General features: G+C 43.1%; 2 protein-coding genes across 8 annotated transcripts in view; one reads left to right on the top strand and one right to left on the bottom strand.

The window, feature by feature from the left end:
- LOC116332312 (kelch-like protein 29) overlaps nucleotides 1-11,673 on the top strand; it is a 255,737-nt gene extending 244,064 nt beyond the window's left edge. For all 6 annotated transcript variants that reach the window (XM_039599416.1, XM_039599414.1, XM_031755229.2 and 3 more), the window contains 2 exons: nucleotides 7,211-7,355; nucleotides 10,159-11,673. In XM_039599416.1, the coding sequence (XP_039455350.1) occupies nucleotides 7,211-7,355; nucleotides 10,159-10,342 (329 nt within the window). In that variant the 3' untranslated portion in view covers nucleotides 10,343-11,673. The remainder of the gene's footprint in view (nucleotides 1-7,210; nucleotides 7,356-10,158) is intronic.
- A 570-nt stretch (nucleotides 11,674-12,243) lies between these two features.
- atad2b (ATPase family AAA domain containing 2B) overlaps nucleotides 12,244-17,058 on the bottom strand; it is an 83,160-nt gene continuing 78,345 nt past the window's right edge. For both annotated transcript variants that reach the window (XM_039598653.1, XM_039598652.1), the window contains one exon: nucleotides 12,244-15,915. In XM_039598653.1, coding sequence (XP_039454587.1) covers nucleotides 15,874-15,915 — 42 coding nt within the window. In that variant the 3' untranslated portion in view covers nucleotides 12,244-15,873. The remainder of the gene's footprint in view (nucleotides 15,916-17,058) is intronic.

Here is a 17,058-nt window from a genome sequence, read left to right as displayed (position 1 = left end):
CCACAGGAGGAAACCAGGGCCCAGCACAAAGCACAAGGTCTAACCCCGACAGCAGTCAGGGTACCGCTGGCTAACATATGGAAGTCTGTGTCTCCTCAGACCATCACTGACCCACTGCCAAACCAGTCATGTTGGATGATGGCATCGTAATGTTCACCACAGGATCTCCAGACCTTTTCACGTCTGTCACATGTGCTCAGTGTGAACCTCCTCTCATCTGTGAAGAGAACAGGCAGCTATGGTGGACGTGCCAATTCTGGTGTTCTCTGGCAAATCCAGTCAAACAGCACGGTGCTATGCCGCGAGCACAGAGCCATTAAACAGTATTGGATCTTTATACCCTCATGAGAAACATGCACGACTAGCCTGCTGGAGGTCATGTTGTAGGGCTCTGGCAGTGCTCTTACTGCTCCTCCTCACACAAAGCGGCAGATATTGGTCCGGCTCTCCTCGTGTCACAGCCCACTTCCTGTTTCCTATCTCCTCCACACTCTTGAGACAGTGCTGGTAGACGTAGTAAACCTTCCTGTGACAGCATGTGTTGATGTGTCATCCTGGAAGAGCTGGACTACCTGTGTAACCCGGGTGGCCTTCAGATTCTGTCTCATGCAATCAGTAGTGACAAGGATACAAGCAAAAAGCAAAACTGAGAAAAATCAATGAGGGGAAAAAAAAGTAGAGATCAGCAGTTTGTGAGCACCACCTGCAAAACCATCCCCTTTCAGGTGGTTGTCTCTGCAGTGCACCTCACTTTCATTTGAACCAAATCAGGTGCAATGGACTCACATTGATTTGTGTTCCCTTCATTTTTTTTCTTTTTGTGTTCCTGCCTTGTTGCTACTGTCACAGACTCCTGACAGCAATGAACCTGAAACCGATGACCGATGGCTCGACATTAGCTAATTACAGATCACCATTCCTTGACAATGTCCTTCAACACGCAAACGGCAGAAATATCGACCCATCCAGATCTAAAGCTGATAAATCAGTGTGAACTTTTGAACACTTTTCACCTGGCAGCAGTGAACGGGGAGGGAACCGTCACAGGATGGATATAAAGCTTCACTGACGCGGGGATCTGGGAAAGGCATCACTGACTCGTTGTTTTTTATGATTTTCTGTTTTAGTTGAGAGGTCATCTAAATATTTGTGGCTAGAAACAGATGGAAAGTTGACAGTCCTTGTGCTGCAGGATTATCCAGAATGTTAGAGGGGTGTTTTACCCTCCATGGGGTCTGCAGGCCGGTCACATGACTACAAACTGTGAATTGTGTTCTTACTAAATGTAGCAGATGTCTGTCGACCCAACAGTTTGTCCAAACAAATCTTGGCCATAACTCTTTGATAGATTTCCATTGAAAATCTGCACAAAGCTGCAGAGCTGACAGGCGAGTTAACCTCTGCTGCTCTCGAGCTTGCTGTTAGCATGCTAACACAGTAAATTAAGTATGATTGTGTATGTATGGTGTTCAGCATAGCATGTTTAGAGTGTATACGAACGCTGATGCTGGCAAATATCGCCGTGCACATATATCCTCATAAAACCCTATTAGCGTTGCTGATGACAGAACTGATATATGAGGCTTTTTGGGGGCTTTTTCTTCTTAACATTGTGGTTTTTGTTAACTAATCTGTGCTGCAAAAAAACAAACTGTTCACAGCATGTTCTTTGAGGGAAAGAAACGAGGCAGTAATGGTAGAAATATGAAGCATAAATGAGGATATTTTTCCACAAAAAACCCCAAAACTAAATTCATGTTAGAGGCCAAAATTCTAAAATCCCACGAATTCTTAGAAGCTTTAACAAAAAACTAAGTTTACAAGAACTTTATGTGCAGTTTCGTACTGAAAAGCATTAATGTGGCACGCCAGGACTTGATCGACAACAAATGACCAACCAAAGTCAACTGTACACAAGCTGTCAATGCAAAAAATGAAGGATGTCGTCTCACAGATACATTTGTCGTACCTTTAAATTCTTAAAATTACAACCAGCGAAGCTCCCGATGATTACGGCCTTTTTGAGGAGCTTTTTGAACTTTTGAACTTGCTGTTCTCTTTGCTGTTAAAGCGTGGGGTGTCACCAAGCTAAGATCAAAAGAGCCTCTGTGAGGATTTTAAGGAAAATGCTGGAGAATGCCTGTGGGTCTCACTTATGGAACGTTAAAAAGATCTACAAATCATTTGAAATGGATCGTTCCACTGTGAGAAGAATCATCAGCAAGCTGCTGCAACCTGAGTTAACCCGCCGACGTCCCCCAGCTGACAGACGGGTCCCCGTCGACCGGTAGACTCCAAAAACCCGGGAACAGGAGCGCCGCTCCGAGCCCAGGTCTCTCTATCGGGATACCGACCGCCGGGATGATCGTTTCCCCCGAATGACGTAACGGCAGACCCGCTGCGGCCCTCGAGAGCGCCATTTACGGAGGTGGAGGAAGAGGAAGGGAAAGTGACAGAGCGAGAGCAGGTGGAGAAGGTGGAGTGTTTCCATAGCGACCTAATTGGACATGCACCCATCATGCTGAATTAAAGTACATCATCCTCTTTCAGCTATTTCGGCCCATCATTTCAAAGGCAGCTCTTATTCTCCTCACACTGCATAAAAGGACATTGTGTGCGAAGAGGGAGGCAAAAAAAAAAGGGAGAAGTTTTCGCTGCTCCAATTACCTTGTTGTGATCTTATCTAAGCTACTGGCAGAGAGAACTGACGCTTCTTTGTCCTTCTTCCTCCCGCTCTCTGGTGTGATACAGCGAGCTGGAGTGGATCACCTCATCCTGCGTCGTTTGGAGGAGAATGTCTTGTTTATCCCTTGTTTGCGTTTCCTCCTGCCGCCTGCGATCGGCCGCACATTTCAGCGTCGATGTAATGCCGCTGCGGCTTTGTGATGGAGGCTGCTGTTTGGCTGTCTTTTTATCAGAGACTGCGGTCTTGTCTAGATCTGTACAGCAAACAGTATTGGTCTGATTGAGTGAATTGTTCTTTACTCTATTTGTGTGGGTTATTGTTGCCGTATGCTGGTTTTACGGCGTCGGATATCTGCTGCCGGTGTTGATGCAGGAACGAGATAGGGAAGAACAAGGTGTTTGTTGAGACAGCAGCTACACAGTTCATCATACCCGTGTGCGTGTGCGTGCGTTTTCTTTTGTTTGATGTCCTTGACCTCAGCCCGGGGGGAACCCAGGCTTGGTGACTAAGCTGTTTTATCAAGGTGTGGGAGAGTGTGTCAGCCCATGTTGCCCCGCAGGCACAGCTATACTTCTATCACCGCTGCAGAGTTAAAACCTTGTTTTGCTGCCTCTTTTTATTCATTTTTTATGTAGAACGTGGTCAGCTGTGGATTCCTGGCTGAGCTCTCTAACCTTCGAGATGCGAAAGCAGACAAAATCTATTGCAATATTTCAAGAATAGCAAAGTCCATCTCAGAATTGAAAAGTTTTCAGCTGACACAGACAGACTGCGCTCCCTTTACTGTATCTCAATGTTGTTTCAGCAAAAAATGACTCATTTCTGCAACGAAGGCCAAGGGATGAGAACAAAACCAAAGCGGTGGAAGAGAAGTCGAACCCCAGCAGCAGTCCTCTGAGGCTTGCCAAACGAGAACTATGAGATTTACCTGCCTGGTACTCCTCCAAGCACTCAAGCTCGGTGCTTACTGTTAGTCCGCTAGAGAGAGGCAGGAAGTGATGGCAAGAGTTTCAATGGGGGAAAAAAGAGAGGAAGGTTTTTCCTTTGAGAGCATCCTGTTATTATTCTGCCTCAGGCACAGAGCAGAGAGAAATGAGTGTTCTGTGTTTATGGGACCTAACACAAAACATCATGTACACACGCTTATGCTGGCACATACACATACGCTCAGGAAGACTGGCAGCAGCATATCAATGAGATGAGGAAGGTAAAAGAAGAAAATAAACACGTCTGGCAGAATGTGAGGAGGACCAATCAGTGGCAACTTGTTTCTCAAGGGCAGGAATTGAGGCTGACGCCTCAGATGGTTGCAGTGGAACTTAAGATTGCATTTCACTCTGCGTAAATGATTGCAGGATCGTCATATGTGAGTAATACAGTATTTTTCAACCACGATAGCAGCGTAGTCTGTCTCTGTCAGTCTAAAAGTGAGATAGTTCAACAACTACTGAATGATATGCCATGAAATTTCATGCAGACACTGGTCCCAGGAGGATGAATCATTCATGACTTTGGTGATCCTCTTTTTCTCTAGCACTCACATGAGTTTGGTATTTGAGATTTTAAGTGAAATATTTCAACAACTGTTCGAGTGCTTTTTGGAAAATGTGGCACCCTGCAAGGACAAACTCTTTATAACTTTGATGAGCTCTTAACTTTTCTTTTGACATCTTCATCAGCTCCATTACTTACATTACATGTTAGCATGCCACCGCTGGATGTTGTAGAGATTACATCTGCTTTACATTAGAAAACATGGATGTAGCCGTTATGTCGTTACCCCCAGCTGTGTGCAGGACCATTTAAGGCTTCGCATTTGGTATTTTTAGCTTAATGTAATCATATTTGAAAGGGAGGATAGCACAACTCTAAATAATTGTAGCCTCATATAAGATTTTGGCTAGCGAAAAAATGGCTGAAACAAAATTTTCTAATCAGAAAAAACAAGATCACCCAAATTTTAAAAAGGCTGAGCCCTTGAATAATTTTTTAGGTTATTTGATAGAAAAAAAAGGACAATCAGCCTAACTGTATTTTATGTATGTGGCTAGAGATCAGCAATATATGTAGCATACCTAGCCCTTATCATCTTCCTCTTCATCCTGAACTGCACTTAGGGCTCTAACACACCAAAACATGTCTAAACATGCTAATTTATTCCAGAAACTGTTACAATTGTTAATTGTCACCAGTTCAGACATGCGACTGACCCGTCTCCGGGTAGCTAACAATGAGCCAGCAACATGACAACAGCAGCTAGTTATAAGCTAACAATTAGCCAGCTAATGTTAGGCTCGAGTATCCTAATACTCACACTTTACCTCTGATAAACTGTTTAACTACATTCTCACATCATATGAGAGTTTATTTGCTAAGTGTTGACTTGAACAATGTTAAGAATAAGAACAATAGCTCTGATATGGATCATCTGCTATTTGTATGACAATTGAAAAGCCTGATGGCTTTTTCAGTATCTCACAACTAAGAGAGAGCTAGCAAACCTAGATGTTAGAGACACTTAAAAACACAGGTTTCTCTAATAGATGCTAACAGCAGCTAACAGAGGCTAACAGCAGCTAACAGTAGAGTTTACCAACGGAAAAGTTCAGGATATGCTCAGCAACTCACCTCAGTATCACTGTCATCAGACAAACTTAGCTTCGCTGACACAACTTGACTTGTTTCACAGCCTGCTTCACTGTAAATAAATGTGGACGCGTATTGACAGCTGAGATAAACAGCTGACTGACAGCCTACATTCACTACAGACGGACGGCGACCAGAGATCTTACCGTGGTCGCTGTGGCTTAGATTATACACATAAAAGTAGAACTCGGCGATGGCAATCTACTGACATCTAGTGATGAAATTGCACACAGTGTAACTTTTAACTAACATTATAAAAGATGAACTTAGCCGTTTTGTAGTTACCCACGGGTTTATGGACTACAATTTAACAAAAGGCTTTGCATTTGGTATTTTTTTCCACTTAACGTCACCATATTTGGGCAAGAGTCATCAGCTACTTGGTTAACAAAGCTAACTGTAAATATTTGTAGCATTAAAAAAGATTTTGACTAGTGAAAAAGTGGCTCAAATAAAATATTCTTACCACAAAGACGGCACCTTTTAGTACAAGTGAATAATAAACCCCCCCCACCAGAATCTCAGAATGTCTAAGCCCTTAAATATGCACATCTTCAAGCTTTACTAAAGTTTTAATGAGTTTTTTGTACCAGGCTGTACACATGTTTATTTCTGCTGTAAAGCTAAGCATTAGAGTCTAGAGGGACTGACTTACTTTTGGAGCTAACCTTAAGTGGCCATTCCAGCAGCTTAAGTTTTTGGCACTTTCTCGTTGGCTTCATTTTTCAACCCAGGAGGTTGGCACTTGCTGCCATTATCATTTATTTTAAAGCAGCACTATATACACAGAGCCCCAGCATGGCAGCGCGCTCCTAGAGCACATAATGCAGCACAGCAAATTCAATAATCAGCAGCAGCACCTCTGAACTCCGGAGCTGACCTTTTAATGAAATATGCCCGTCTCCTCTCAGCAAAAGGTAAGAGGAAAGGGGAGCTGGATCAAACAGAGGTGAAGCTTTTCAGGGCTGCCAGCGCTGCCTTTATTAAGGCGTCAGGCTCGAATCCTCCCGGTGCCTGTTTGCGATGAGGGATGCCCGTCCACTGTGGCAGAAAACGGGGAGGACAGCAGCTTACGGCCAAGTATCCGTGCATTATTCATGCTGCTTGTAAATTGGCCAGCTGCAGTCTGCTAGAGAGAAATTGCCGTGAGTTTGAAATACATTTCCTCTTCCCACACAGCAGGGCCACTGCTCGCAAACTCCAGGTTTCCAGCCGGCATCGATACGCGCAAACCACTGTTTCATTTTGTTTCCCATCATCTATACCTCTGCAGCGGTGCTGCTTCAATGCCTCTGCTTTCCTCGCGCGCCATATACTGTATCAGAGTGAATTATACACCATGCACAGTATGCAGTATCCCACCTGTTCACTCATGTATTGCCAATACATGCGCACATTGCTTTTTCTTTTCCTTATTTTTGGTTCTTTATAAATTTACGGAGGTGCCACAGGGCCTAATGCAATTGTGAATTATTGGGACTTAGGTAACTCTTTTATATTGCTTCCAAGCCCAAACATATTTTGGAGTGGAACCCAATAAAGCCACCGTGATTTATGAACTCTGCGTTTTCATCGGTTTTGGTATCCATTCTGTTTTTTGTTTTTTCCAAAGCAATCTTGAGTGGGGCATATCTGTAAAGTGATAAGTAGAATGTTGATGATGATCGTTTTTGCATGCGCTGCGGGGACCAGGAGGAAGGGTGGGAAAAAAGAACAAATTGATGTCATTATACCGAATGGAAATTTCTGCTGTGAGTGAGAATGACATCCAAACAATAGCTCTGTTTTCTCTTTTTTTCAAAATAAAAAATCTCTCCTGTTTTTCCCTCCCCTTTCTCTCTCTGCCTCGCTCCCTTTTTTTGTCTCTCATATCTTTAGATAACAAATACGCCCCTGCAGTGAGCCTAAATGGATTTATATTCATCCTGGGAGGAGCCTACGCTCGAGCTACCACTATCTATGACCCAGACAAAGGCAACATCAAGGCCGGTCCCAACATGAATCACTCTCGGCAGTTCTGCAGGTAAGAGATAATTAATGTAGCGGCACCACACGCAAGTTAAATCCCCAGAGTGGAATTTAAAAGATTTTTCAAAAGCTCAAAACTGCAGCTCTGTGTTTTGTGAAGCTTTAAGAAAAAAACCCCTCTCTGACATTATTAAACAGCCTGAAAACAATCTAAAACTCAATCTTATTAGTAATCTGTCAGTCTTTGTGTCATAACACAGGTAAACGGTCGCACGGGGAAAAAACGTTTTCAGGCCAGTTAATTAAAACTCGAACAACGCCACGGGGCTGACAGCCTTTTCCAACGCGATGCGGCTCAATTGCGAGAACTCTCCCTCGGCGGGAAATTTGCTTTCTAATACACGAGGCTCGACTGTTAAATCCGTCTGATCGGTATCGCCGCCGTCTGTCACGGCGAGAGAGAAACAAGACACATCTGAGGCGGCTTGATTTAATCAACTTTTCTACAGACTGTTTCGAGTTATTAAACTGAAATCTGAGTCATTTAGTTTTTAGTGGAGGCGGAAAGAGGAGGGGGCGGCGTATGTGTGCAGAGTGTCATGTTTGTCTCCTAAAAAAAAAAGAAAAAACAGGAAGAAGTACAACTGCGATCTGCAACTTTCCCAGCATTAGCGAGGCCATAATGGCTGATGAAGGGAGAAAAATGAAAATGAACAGCAGTGGGATCACACCCTAATATCCCAGTCAACTCGAGCCACTGAGGTGTGCAGTTCGCTGGATAATGAACTCACAGTTTTCTAGGCCCTGAGCCCTTTCTTCTCTCTCTCACTCCTTTTTTTCTCCCCCTTTTCTTTTCCTTGCAGAAGTCGAGAAAAAAAATAAATTAAAAAAAAGCATGCATGAAATACATTTGGGAGGCAATTACAGACAGTGATCTTATGTGCAAAACGTACACCATAAATCATGTTGTCAGAGTTATTGATAAGCTGCACCAGCACACGCCAGGCAGCTGTTCTGCTACATTTAACTAAGTCTGACACAAGAGAGGGGAGGAGATGCACGGCCGTGGGGGTGGGATGGGATTGGGGGGGAACAACAAACACGCCGCTGTCAGACAGGGAAACTCGGAAAAATATCTGCAGTGCACGCTCCCGCGCAGAAGATGAAGTCTAGGAGGGTCATCATGCAGGAGAGCAGATATTTTCCCCTGGCTGCGTCCGGCCCTCCGCAGGCCCTGCACCTCCCCTCTGTTTATCAGGAAGAGCAGCCTCCAGGCTTCGCCCCGCGCTCTCTCCATTTTGGATCAGCTGTGCTTTTCTCTCTGAGTAGATTTAGGCTTTATGTAATAATCTTTTTTTTCCCTTCTCCCGGTCCTAACAGTGCTGTGAATTTGTGCAGTAGGACGGCATGTTGCTCGCCGCGTGCGAGCGCGTCTGTGTGTTTGAGCGTGCACCTTATGTAAATGCAGATCGTTCCAAAGCCCAATAGGAGTACAAAGCCCTAATCAGCTTACGGCCCAAGTTTTAATCCTCTCCGCACACAAACTCCTGTTTCTGTTTCTCATATCAAATGAGCACGTTTGTACAGATATTTGCTTTTCAGTAGGTTTTTTTTCCCCCTCCTCTCTCTCGCCCTCGAGAGAGAATGTAATGTGTGAGATTTTATGTATGTTTTGTTTTTTTTTAAATAAATTAATCCACCTCACCCTTCCCCAACCCACCTACCCACCCACCTTAGCTGATGTTGTCGAGAGCAAGTGCGAGTGATGTCAAATAATCCCAGGCGTGGCCCCCAGCGTGACAATCGGCATGTTTGTGGAGATGCTGTCTTTGTGTGGCTTTGTTGTCTGATCGTGATTAACGCCACCAACAATATTTCTGCCGCTGTGACTCAGAGCTAGCTTTATCAAAGCAGCTCATACTTGCACTGAGCTACTTATCTTCCTGACACTGATTACCTCTCATTACTGTTTAGTCCTAACAGTCGATGCGCGCGTAATGCTCGCTTTCCCGTACAAAATCAAGATTTGTCAATCTTTTAGATTTCATTTAAAGGTGACTGGGCGGCACGGTCAGTTACAGATGTGTAGTTTTTGTACTAAAGCAGCTTTCGGCTGCTCCTTTCTCCTCCCAGGATCTAATCGGGGATCTTTCGCTTGCTCGGCTAATTTGTAACCCACTGCACTATGGAGCCACACAGTTTGGTGTAGCACTGTAGACAAACTTGCACAGCAGCTACTACAGGAGTGAAAGAGCAGCTGGTGTTCTCAGTGCGGTCCTAAGAGCTAACTAAGAGCATGTCTTAAAAACCCCATGATTCAGTGGCGCGAAGTAGTAACTTGCTGTATGGCCCTATCAGTCCCTCACATTGTTGCACAGGAAGTTTTGGCCCACAGCGCTGCTTTAGTTCATTGAGGCCATGCACAGCTCTCTTTAAGGTCCCACCAGTGCACTTTAATCGGGTTGACATCTGGACTTTGACCGGGCCATTGCAACATGTGGATTCTTTTCGTTTTTAGCCATTCTTTGGAACAGTCAACAGCTTTTACCACTTTATTATGTTGTTTGTTAGAGGCAGATTTCGCCTCCAACAAATGTTATAGAAAAGCAGTGAATGGCTGTTGCTTTGATTAGTTTTGTTTGTTTTTTGTGAGGTAGATATGAGAGGATTCAGTATTGCATATATCTATTATATCTGCTCAATATGAAGCCTGTTTAGTTTAGCATCAGGGAAACTGATAGTTTGCCATCAAATGGGAACACATTAATAACTTTTTATATTGTGTTCAAACTTAGAAAAATGTCACTTTTCCTGCATCCAATTCCTGCTTCTAAAGAAAACTTTGTCTCTTCATGCAGTGCCGTCATTCTGGACGGGAAGATCTACGCCACGGGAGGCATCGTGAGCAGCGAGGGTCCAGCCCTCGGCAACATGGAGACATTTGACCCTTGCACCAACACTTGGACACTCTTGCAGTCACTGCCCTGCCCGCTCTTCAGACACGGCTGCGTGGTCATCAAAAAGTATATCCAGAGTGGCTGAGGGTGGCTCGGACTGGGTCGCACTGGGTCAACGCTTAACACCAGCTGAGCTCCAGTTGTGGGACGATGTGTGACAGCAGCTTCGAGACGGGCCGATCGCTCGGTCGGCGACCTCTGGACTTGACGCCAGCATCCATCCACACTGTTGCCCCACACCTGAAGATAAAGTCAAATAAAAACGCCCTGTGCAGAATGTACTCATGTTTAACTACTCAGCCATGTCAGGTGACGATTCCCAACCTCCAGTACTGTATGTGTCATGGTAGTAGTTCATTCTCTCTCATCAAACAGGCACAGGGTCCCTCTTAGTAATTTGAAAACTCCAGGTTTTTAAATGAAGTCTGTTTTTTCCCCTCTGGTACTGCCTTTTGTTTTTTGTTTTAAATGCATATCTCTGTAAACTCAACACTTTCTTCATTTCCTTTCATATAATCTGACTCAGCTGAAAGCCATTGCAGGTCCAGATTCGTGTCCCTTTGAGTAAATCACACGTTAACAGGCGTAGGTTTCGTAGTCATGCATTCGTGAAAGTTTTTGTGGCGTACGAACGTTTTTCCAGTAGCGACATCTGAAGGACAGGAGGGAAAAGCGACGGGAAGCAACGCGACTGTTTTCCTCTTTATCAGTGGATCAGATGAGTTTCTTCTTTCTCCACTGCAACGAGAAGCAAAGTTCCAACTGTGCGGATTTATGGGGTAACTTTAAATCCAGATTCTGAACTCTGTGTAACCCGGGCCTTTTTAATGGCTCTCTAAACATTGGAAAAAACTATCAAATCAGGGTCAGGTTGGATTTAAAAAGGGATTTCTTCCCCCCTCCTTTGTTCTTGTACAATTCCAGTCTGATTGAGATATCATCTGGAAGGTGAGTGGCTTTTTTTCCTCCCTTTATTCACACTGACTTGCTCTCTGGGACAAAGACAGCACCACACTGAGAGAGAGAAAGAGGGAATTCCTTCTTCCGCTGGCGTCTGATCAGATTCAAGTTGGGACAATTCCTCCGGAAAAAAAGCACAATATTCACCCGCGACTGTTATCATAGATGTTATCTGTTTATCCATGTTTCTTCTGTGTTTCAAGTTCCTCCTCCCCAAATCCGCTTGTTTTATACAATGTTTCATTGCAACCCGCAAATTATGTCGGGTTGGTATTCTGTAAATACAGCGAGGAAATATGTATATTTTAAAACCTGAAGGCAATTCTGTATAAATGTTTTTAGAAAAAAAAAAATGGATAGGCTGGATTGAAAATGGTACGTCTGTAAATCTGTACCCAAAAAGGAAAACTTAACAATTGTTATTATTGAAACCTAATACATATACCAGAATATGAACACATTGTCAAGTCTATTTTTTATGTGTTGTCCGGTTTCATCAACACTTTAATCAGGGCTCTTAATGCAACAACTGTGAATAGACTTTTTAACCTTATTCTGAAAAACCTGTGGTTTTCTAGGCCCGCTTTTTAGCACGGCTTCATCGTTCCTCCAAATTGACTGTATATAAAAGATGGCCACTGTCGGCATGACATCACACACAGGGTTGTAATCAACAAAAGTGGATTACAAACCAAACAGGGCAGACCCATAGACTGTATAAAACATGGGTTGTAGTTTTGGGTTGGAAAAGTGAAGCCAATGTGGAACTGCCTTCTATCGGAAGGCCACCAGATGGCGATAGCTGTGGTTTAAAAAAAAAAAAGTGATGAGAATACTCCTTCCTGTTGAGTTGAGTTTTTTAAAGTAAGGAATTAGCTAATGAGTAAATAAAACCATCCCATTTTAATATGGGAGTCTATGGGGTTGACTCCTTTTCGAATCCAGCCTCAAGTGGCCATCCAAGGTACTGCAGGTATTTTAGGCTAATACTTGTCAAAATTACTTTAAAAAAAACAAAACAAGCACTTCAAAGTTACAGTTTGCACCTTTATTCAAGTATATCACAGCAGTTTATTTGAGAAATACAGTAAATGTTCCATTTTCAAATATAACTTACACTAAAGTAACAATTGCGAACAGGTGTGTTAAATACAGAACTGACAAAGCTATGAAAAGTCTAAATTAACTGAAAGAGAGGGAAGAACAAAATAATTCAGGATAGAACAAGCCTTTTTCCTTCTGCATACTGGACTAAGTTGTCTCCACTACCAGACAAAAATTGGTTGTTAGTCCAAACTGGCTACAATTTATGATAAAAAAAGAAAAAGGAAGAGCACAATGTATGACATTTGATTACCCATATTTTATACCCCATGGTTTTTCTTTTAAATCCGTAAAAAATAACTCTTGGCAGAAACTGGAGACGAAGTGAACATCATTAACAGAAAGTTGATCTGGTCCTTTTCCTCATAACTGTTTTAAATATTCTAATGCTAGCCTCTTCCAGTATGCCACAGTCTGTAACCACTTTCAACAAAGAAAACATCAGAACAATGAAATAAATAGAAAAGCTGAAAGGGCAAGTTGTCACGTGTTGAAACCTGAGAGACCTGTAAACCCTTTATTCCCCCGTACACGCCAAATAAACCTGCTACACAAACGCTACGCAATTCAGCAAAATCGTTCAAATGGACGCGCGACGCTTCCCGATTCGGTTCAATTTCAGACGTACAAAAAGACAATGTACTGATCAGGTGTAAAACATATTTAATAATAAATACCCAGAATCATGAGATGAAAATTAAAAAACAACAAAAGACCCGAACACACTTGGAACACTTGGGAATAAAAGGCGATGGGTGTGTAAAGAGGCAGAAAATGCTCTCTATAGCTTTTAAGAAGGTATTGGGTGATAACAGGAGCAGATCTGGGACGTCTCCTCAGTGTCAAAGTACGTAAAGTAATCACAGACAACCTGAAACTAAAGCATCAAATATACAGTCCATGAAATATCCTTAAAATTTATGCAATCATTATCTGGCTCAAATGCAAACATATGTATATAACAATCAGAGAGATATAAACAACTCTTGGATTACTGCAGCAGCCGTGGTTGCGCTGATCTGGTACCTAAGGTGGTACTGTGGATGTTGCAACAGTATTTTGAGTGGGAAGAAAAAAGAAATACTGTTTTTGTACCCAGTAAACAGTTTTCGCTTTAAAATAAATTAAGCTGAGGTAGCATTGGTTTTTTATTCCCCTCTGCAGTAGTCCAAGTGCTAACCTGCCATTGCCAGTTTGCATACGCTCTTGATTTTTTTGCCACCTTGAATCCGAGAAAAGGCAGAGGTGAGCTGGGGTTAGAGTCGCACCGAGAGGTTTGAGGACCGGACAAGAGAGTGCATTGAGAGAGATGAAGAAAGACGACGGGGTAGAGGGGTAGGGGAGTGGGGGGCGGGCTTCTCCAGTCTACACCTGTTCAAAATATGGCATCTTCCAAACACACACAGAGAAAAGAAAAAGATAAATGCCACCTTATAAAGCTTCTGTAAGTATCTTGATTTACTACAGTCGGAAAAACATATGCTGTGTCGGCCACAGGTGAAAATCCAGCTTCGCTTGTCTGACGTTGAAAGAGAAGAGAGCGGAACAGATCCATAAAGTCGGTACACACACGTAAAACAAAAACAACAAGTAATGCTTTTTACACACTTTAGTGACGGGCACTGCCTAGAATGGCCTTTGTTCAGTGTGGATTCACAACCCATGTAAAAACAATTCAAGCAAAGCGATTTTATTAAAAAAAAAATACGTAGAAAAAAGTTACAAAATATAAAACATAACACAAAGTTTTTTAGGATTAATAGAACATTTTCAGAGTTGAAACAGAATGCCGGTGAACAGGCACCGTTTTGTCAGCACCTTCTGAGTGAGTGAGATAACACTTGGCACGATGAATCCTTTGACTTGCTTTATTTCCTTTATTCCTTTGTTTTTTTTATCCGTTTTTTTTTTTTTGCATATTTAAAAAAAAAGAGAGAGGAAAAAAAACTGAAGGCCGGTGTCACCAACCTCTCCTTCCACCTGCTGTCCTGCTCAGGTGGAGACTGACCTTCGCCGACTGGTCTGAGGTTTTATTACAGAAACATGAATAAATTTAAATATTTGAACATCATCTGAGATGTATTTGACCACAACACTGTTTCCACTTATTTCTTGGCCAAAGAGTTCAAAATCAACTAGAGGTGAATAACGTAGATATGTTTAATCGATCTAATGGCGGTAAGATAATCATTTTTAGTCGTTGTTGCCTCAAGGTCCCTGTGACCTCGGTGGTAAATACCCTCCCCCCCAACTTGGGAGCCTGTTCATTGTCACGAGTAGTAAAAACAAATATCCTGCTAAATATACCACTTTCATATGAGGTTTGAAATAAGGCACACGCTAGGCAGTGCAAAAAAGTACAGACGCCTTCCAATTTGTACTGCTTCCAGTTCCTCAGCAGGAGTGTGTCGGTAGGGGGGTTAAAAAAAGAAAGAAAGGGGGGAAAAAATAAAAATCAACTGGCGGGCGCTGCTGGAGCAGGAGGGAAAACATTCATACTGTGAATCTAGTGAAGAGGAGTCGGGGGTTTGCGCTGGCACAACTATTTAGGACATAACAATCCGCTAAGACTGTGAACACCAGAGGTGGTCTGCCAGCGAATGTTTCGAGTGAGGAGGTTTTTACAGATGACCCCGAGGCGACGCTACGCTTGTTCACCAGTAACTCTGAGACCAGCGCTGAGGGGGCTAACGGCTTTCCACGCTTGATGACCGCCATAATGAAGAGGACATAATTGATTCTAGTCCTGCTGTGCTAACCTCATCGAGTTTGTGTCTACGGTAAAAAACTTCTTTGTAAACTATTCTTCTGGGTGATTGTGGCTCAGATATGGAACTAATCAAGTAGCTAAAAGGGCAGAGAGAAGAGGAAACAAAACAAAACAACAACAAAAAAGGTCGCACAATAGCGCGGTAACAACTGGCCTATGATGAAGCGCTCCACTCGAGGGCAGGAGGGCTCGCTGACGTAGGTCGCCCATTCACTCCCCGTCCTCGTCTCCTGGCGGCACGCTGCTTTCACACTTCTGCTGGTGAGGGTCTGAGTGAGTGTGTCTGTTTGTAGAAATGCATGCATACTCGTGTCAAGTGTTTCGGCGTGTATGCGCTGCCACGTTGTGATATGACATCACCCCATCTGTTGGTTTTTCTAGTCGTCCAAACTTAAGAAGAAATCTTCCCGAGAGCAGCACGGATAAAGTTGAGGATAGCACCCGAGTAGCACCAGGGTTGCCCGCCACTGTCGGTTTGTGTGCACGTGTGTCTGTGTGTGTGTGTATACAAGTGTGGCTGACACACCTCCAGGGGTTTGGTTGTGTAGTATGCGTCTGGATGTGGCCAGGTTCCTGAGACAATAGCACCATTGAATGTCTCTGTCCTCATCCTCGCTTTGTTCCCTCCCAGCGACGAGGAGGGTGCTGGATTTTCCTGTGTGGTGTTTTTGTGTTGAGGGCTGAAGCTCCTCCACTCGTGCTCACTCAGTTTTGTGTGTGTGTTGTTGTTGTTGTGGTCCCAGGCTGTTCAGGATCTACCTGATGGGTATATTCTCTCCATTTCACAGGAATGTATCAAAACGCTGGATTCTCTCCTCCATCTCCTGCACAAACAACAAACAGAAACACGCACACACACGGAGCTTAGCCTCAACTAACACAGCAAACTCGAATGTGTGTATAAAGCATCTGTGCAGCGCGCTTTCAATATTACTTGGAAATTTCCCACAGCAAACAACAGCTTTCACCATGATAAATGATGTAAAATGAAGGAAAGCTGTGCCTGAATGAGACGGGCGATTTTTCTCAGCGTGAAAACAGCAGAGTTTGACACTGACTAAATCTGAGCAGAGCCAGAGGAAGAGAGATGGATGTTAGCCTGCAATAGACCATGATTAATGCCTGGAAGATGTTACACTGTGTGTTTCTCTCATCTGAATGGCTGAGTCAGTGCGACACACGCGGCTACAAGATATCAATTTCAAGAAGTTTAAAGAAAAAAAAGAGAAAAACTGCCAACTTTACAGCAATTTTTTTTTAACATCTAAAGAAGGGCAAACTTTTTCCAGCAGAGACCGCAAGTTTTAACAAGCTGAATAATCCATTCATAAACGGATTAGATGATCGATGAAGAAAATAGATTTTCTGTTATTTACTGACTGCATTTGTCTCTTTGGGTTTTGAGCTGTTGGTTTGACAATGCCAGAAAACTGAATTTCACTTTTTATTCATTTTATTTCTTCCTTTCAAAAGTCAGCTTGGAAATACCATTGAATTTTTGGACTGATTAGATTTCTGGGCAAGCAGCTGGGCGATATAAGACCTTTTTTTCAGCTGTATCCATGTATTTTCTAACAAGATAGATGATGAGACCACACTTTTTGTACCGATGCACTCTAAGCCAGAGGTCGGGGAGGTGCATGCGGCTCTTTCGCCCCCCTCTGGGTGAAAATGCTGTGCTCAGGGCTGCACGGTTTATTGCTGCCTGCGGCTTGATCAGAAAACAGCACACTGAAATGGACTGAAGTCATAATTACATACAAATAGTTTTCATGATTATTCTTTTTATTTTACTGCTATGTTTTATTCATTTGAAAGTGGGCTATTTTTTATTTGATTAATTTTCCAGAAGGTGTGAACTCAAATAGACCTGCAAGGTTATGTTATATTTGTTTTTCCTCTTTTTCAAAGTGTTTGTTAAACAGTAAAAAACGCTCTTCTTCTTACTAAGACATCTTATTATTCTT

Source organism: Oreochromis aureus, linkage group 15 (assembly GCF_013358895.1).
Source record: "Oreochromis aureus strain Israel breed Guangdong linkage group 15, ZZ_aureus, whole genome shotgun sequence".
In the NCBI taxonomy this organism is placed as follows: domain Eukaryota; kingdom Metazoa; phylum Chordata; class Actinopteri; order Cichliformes; family Cichlidae; genus Oreochromis; species Oreochromis aureus.
The sequence above is the reverse complement of the archived record's forward strand: the minus strand, read 5'-3'. Positions and strand labels throughout refer to the sequence as shown.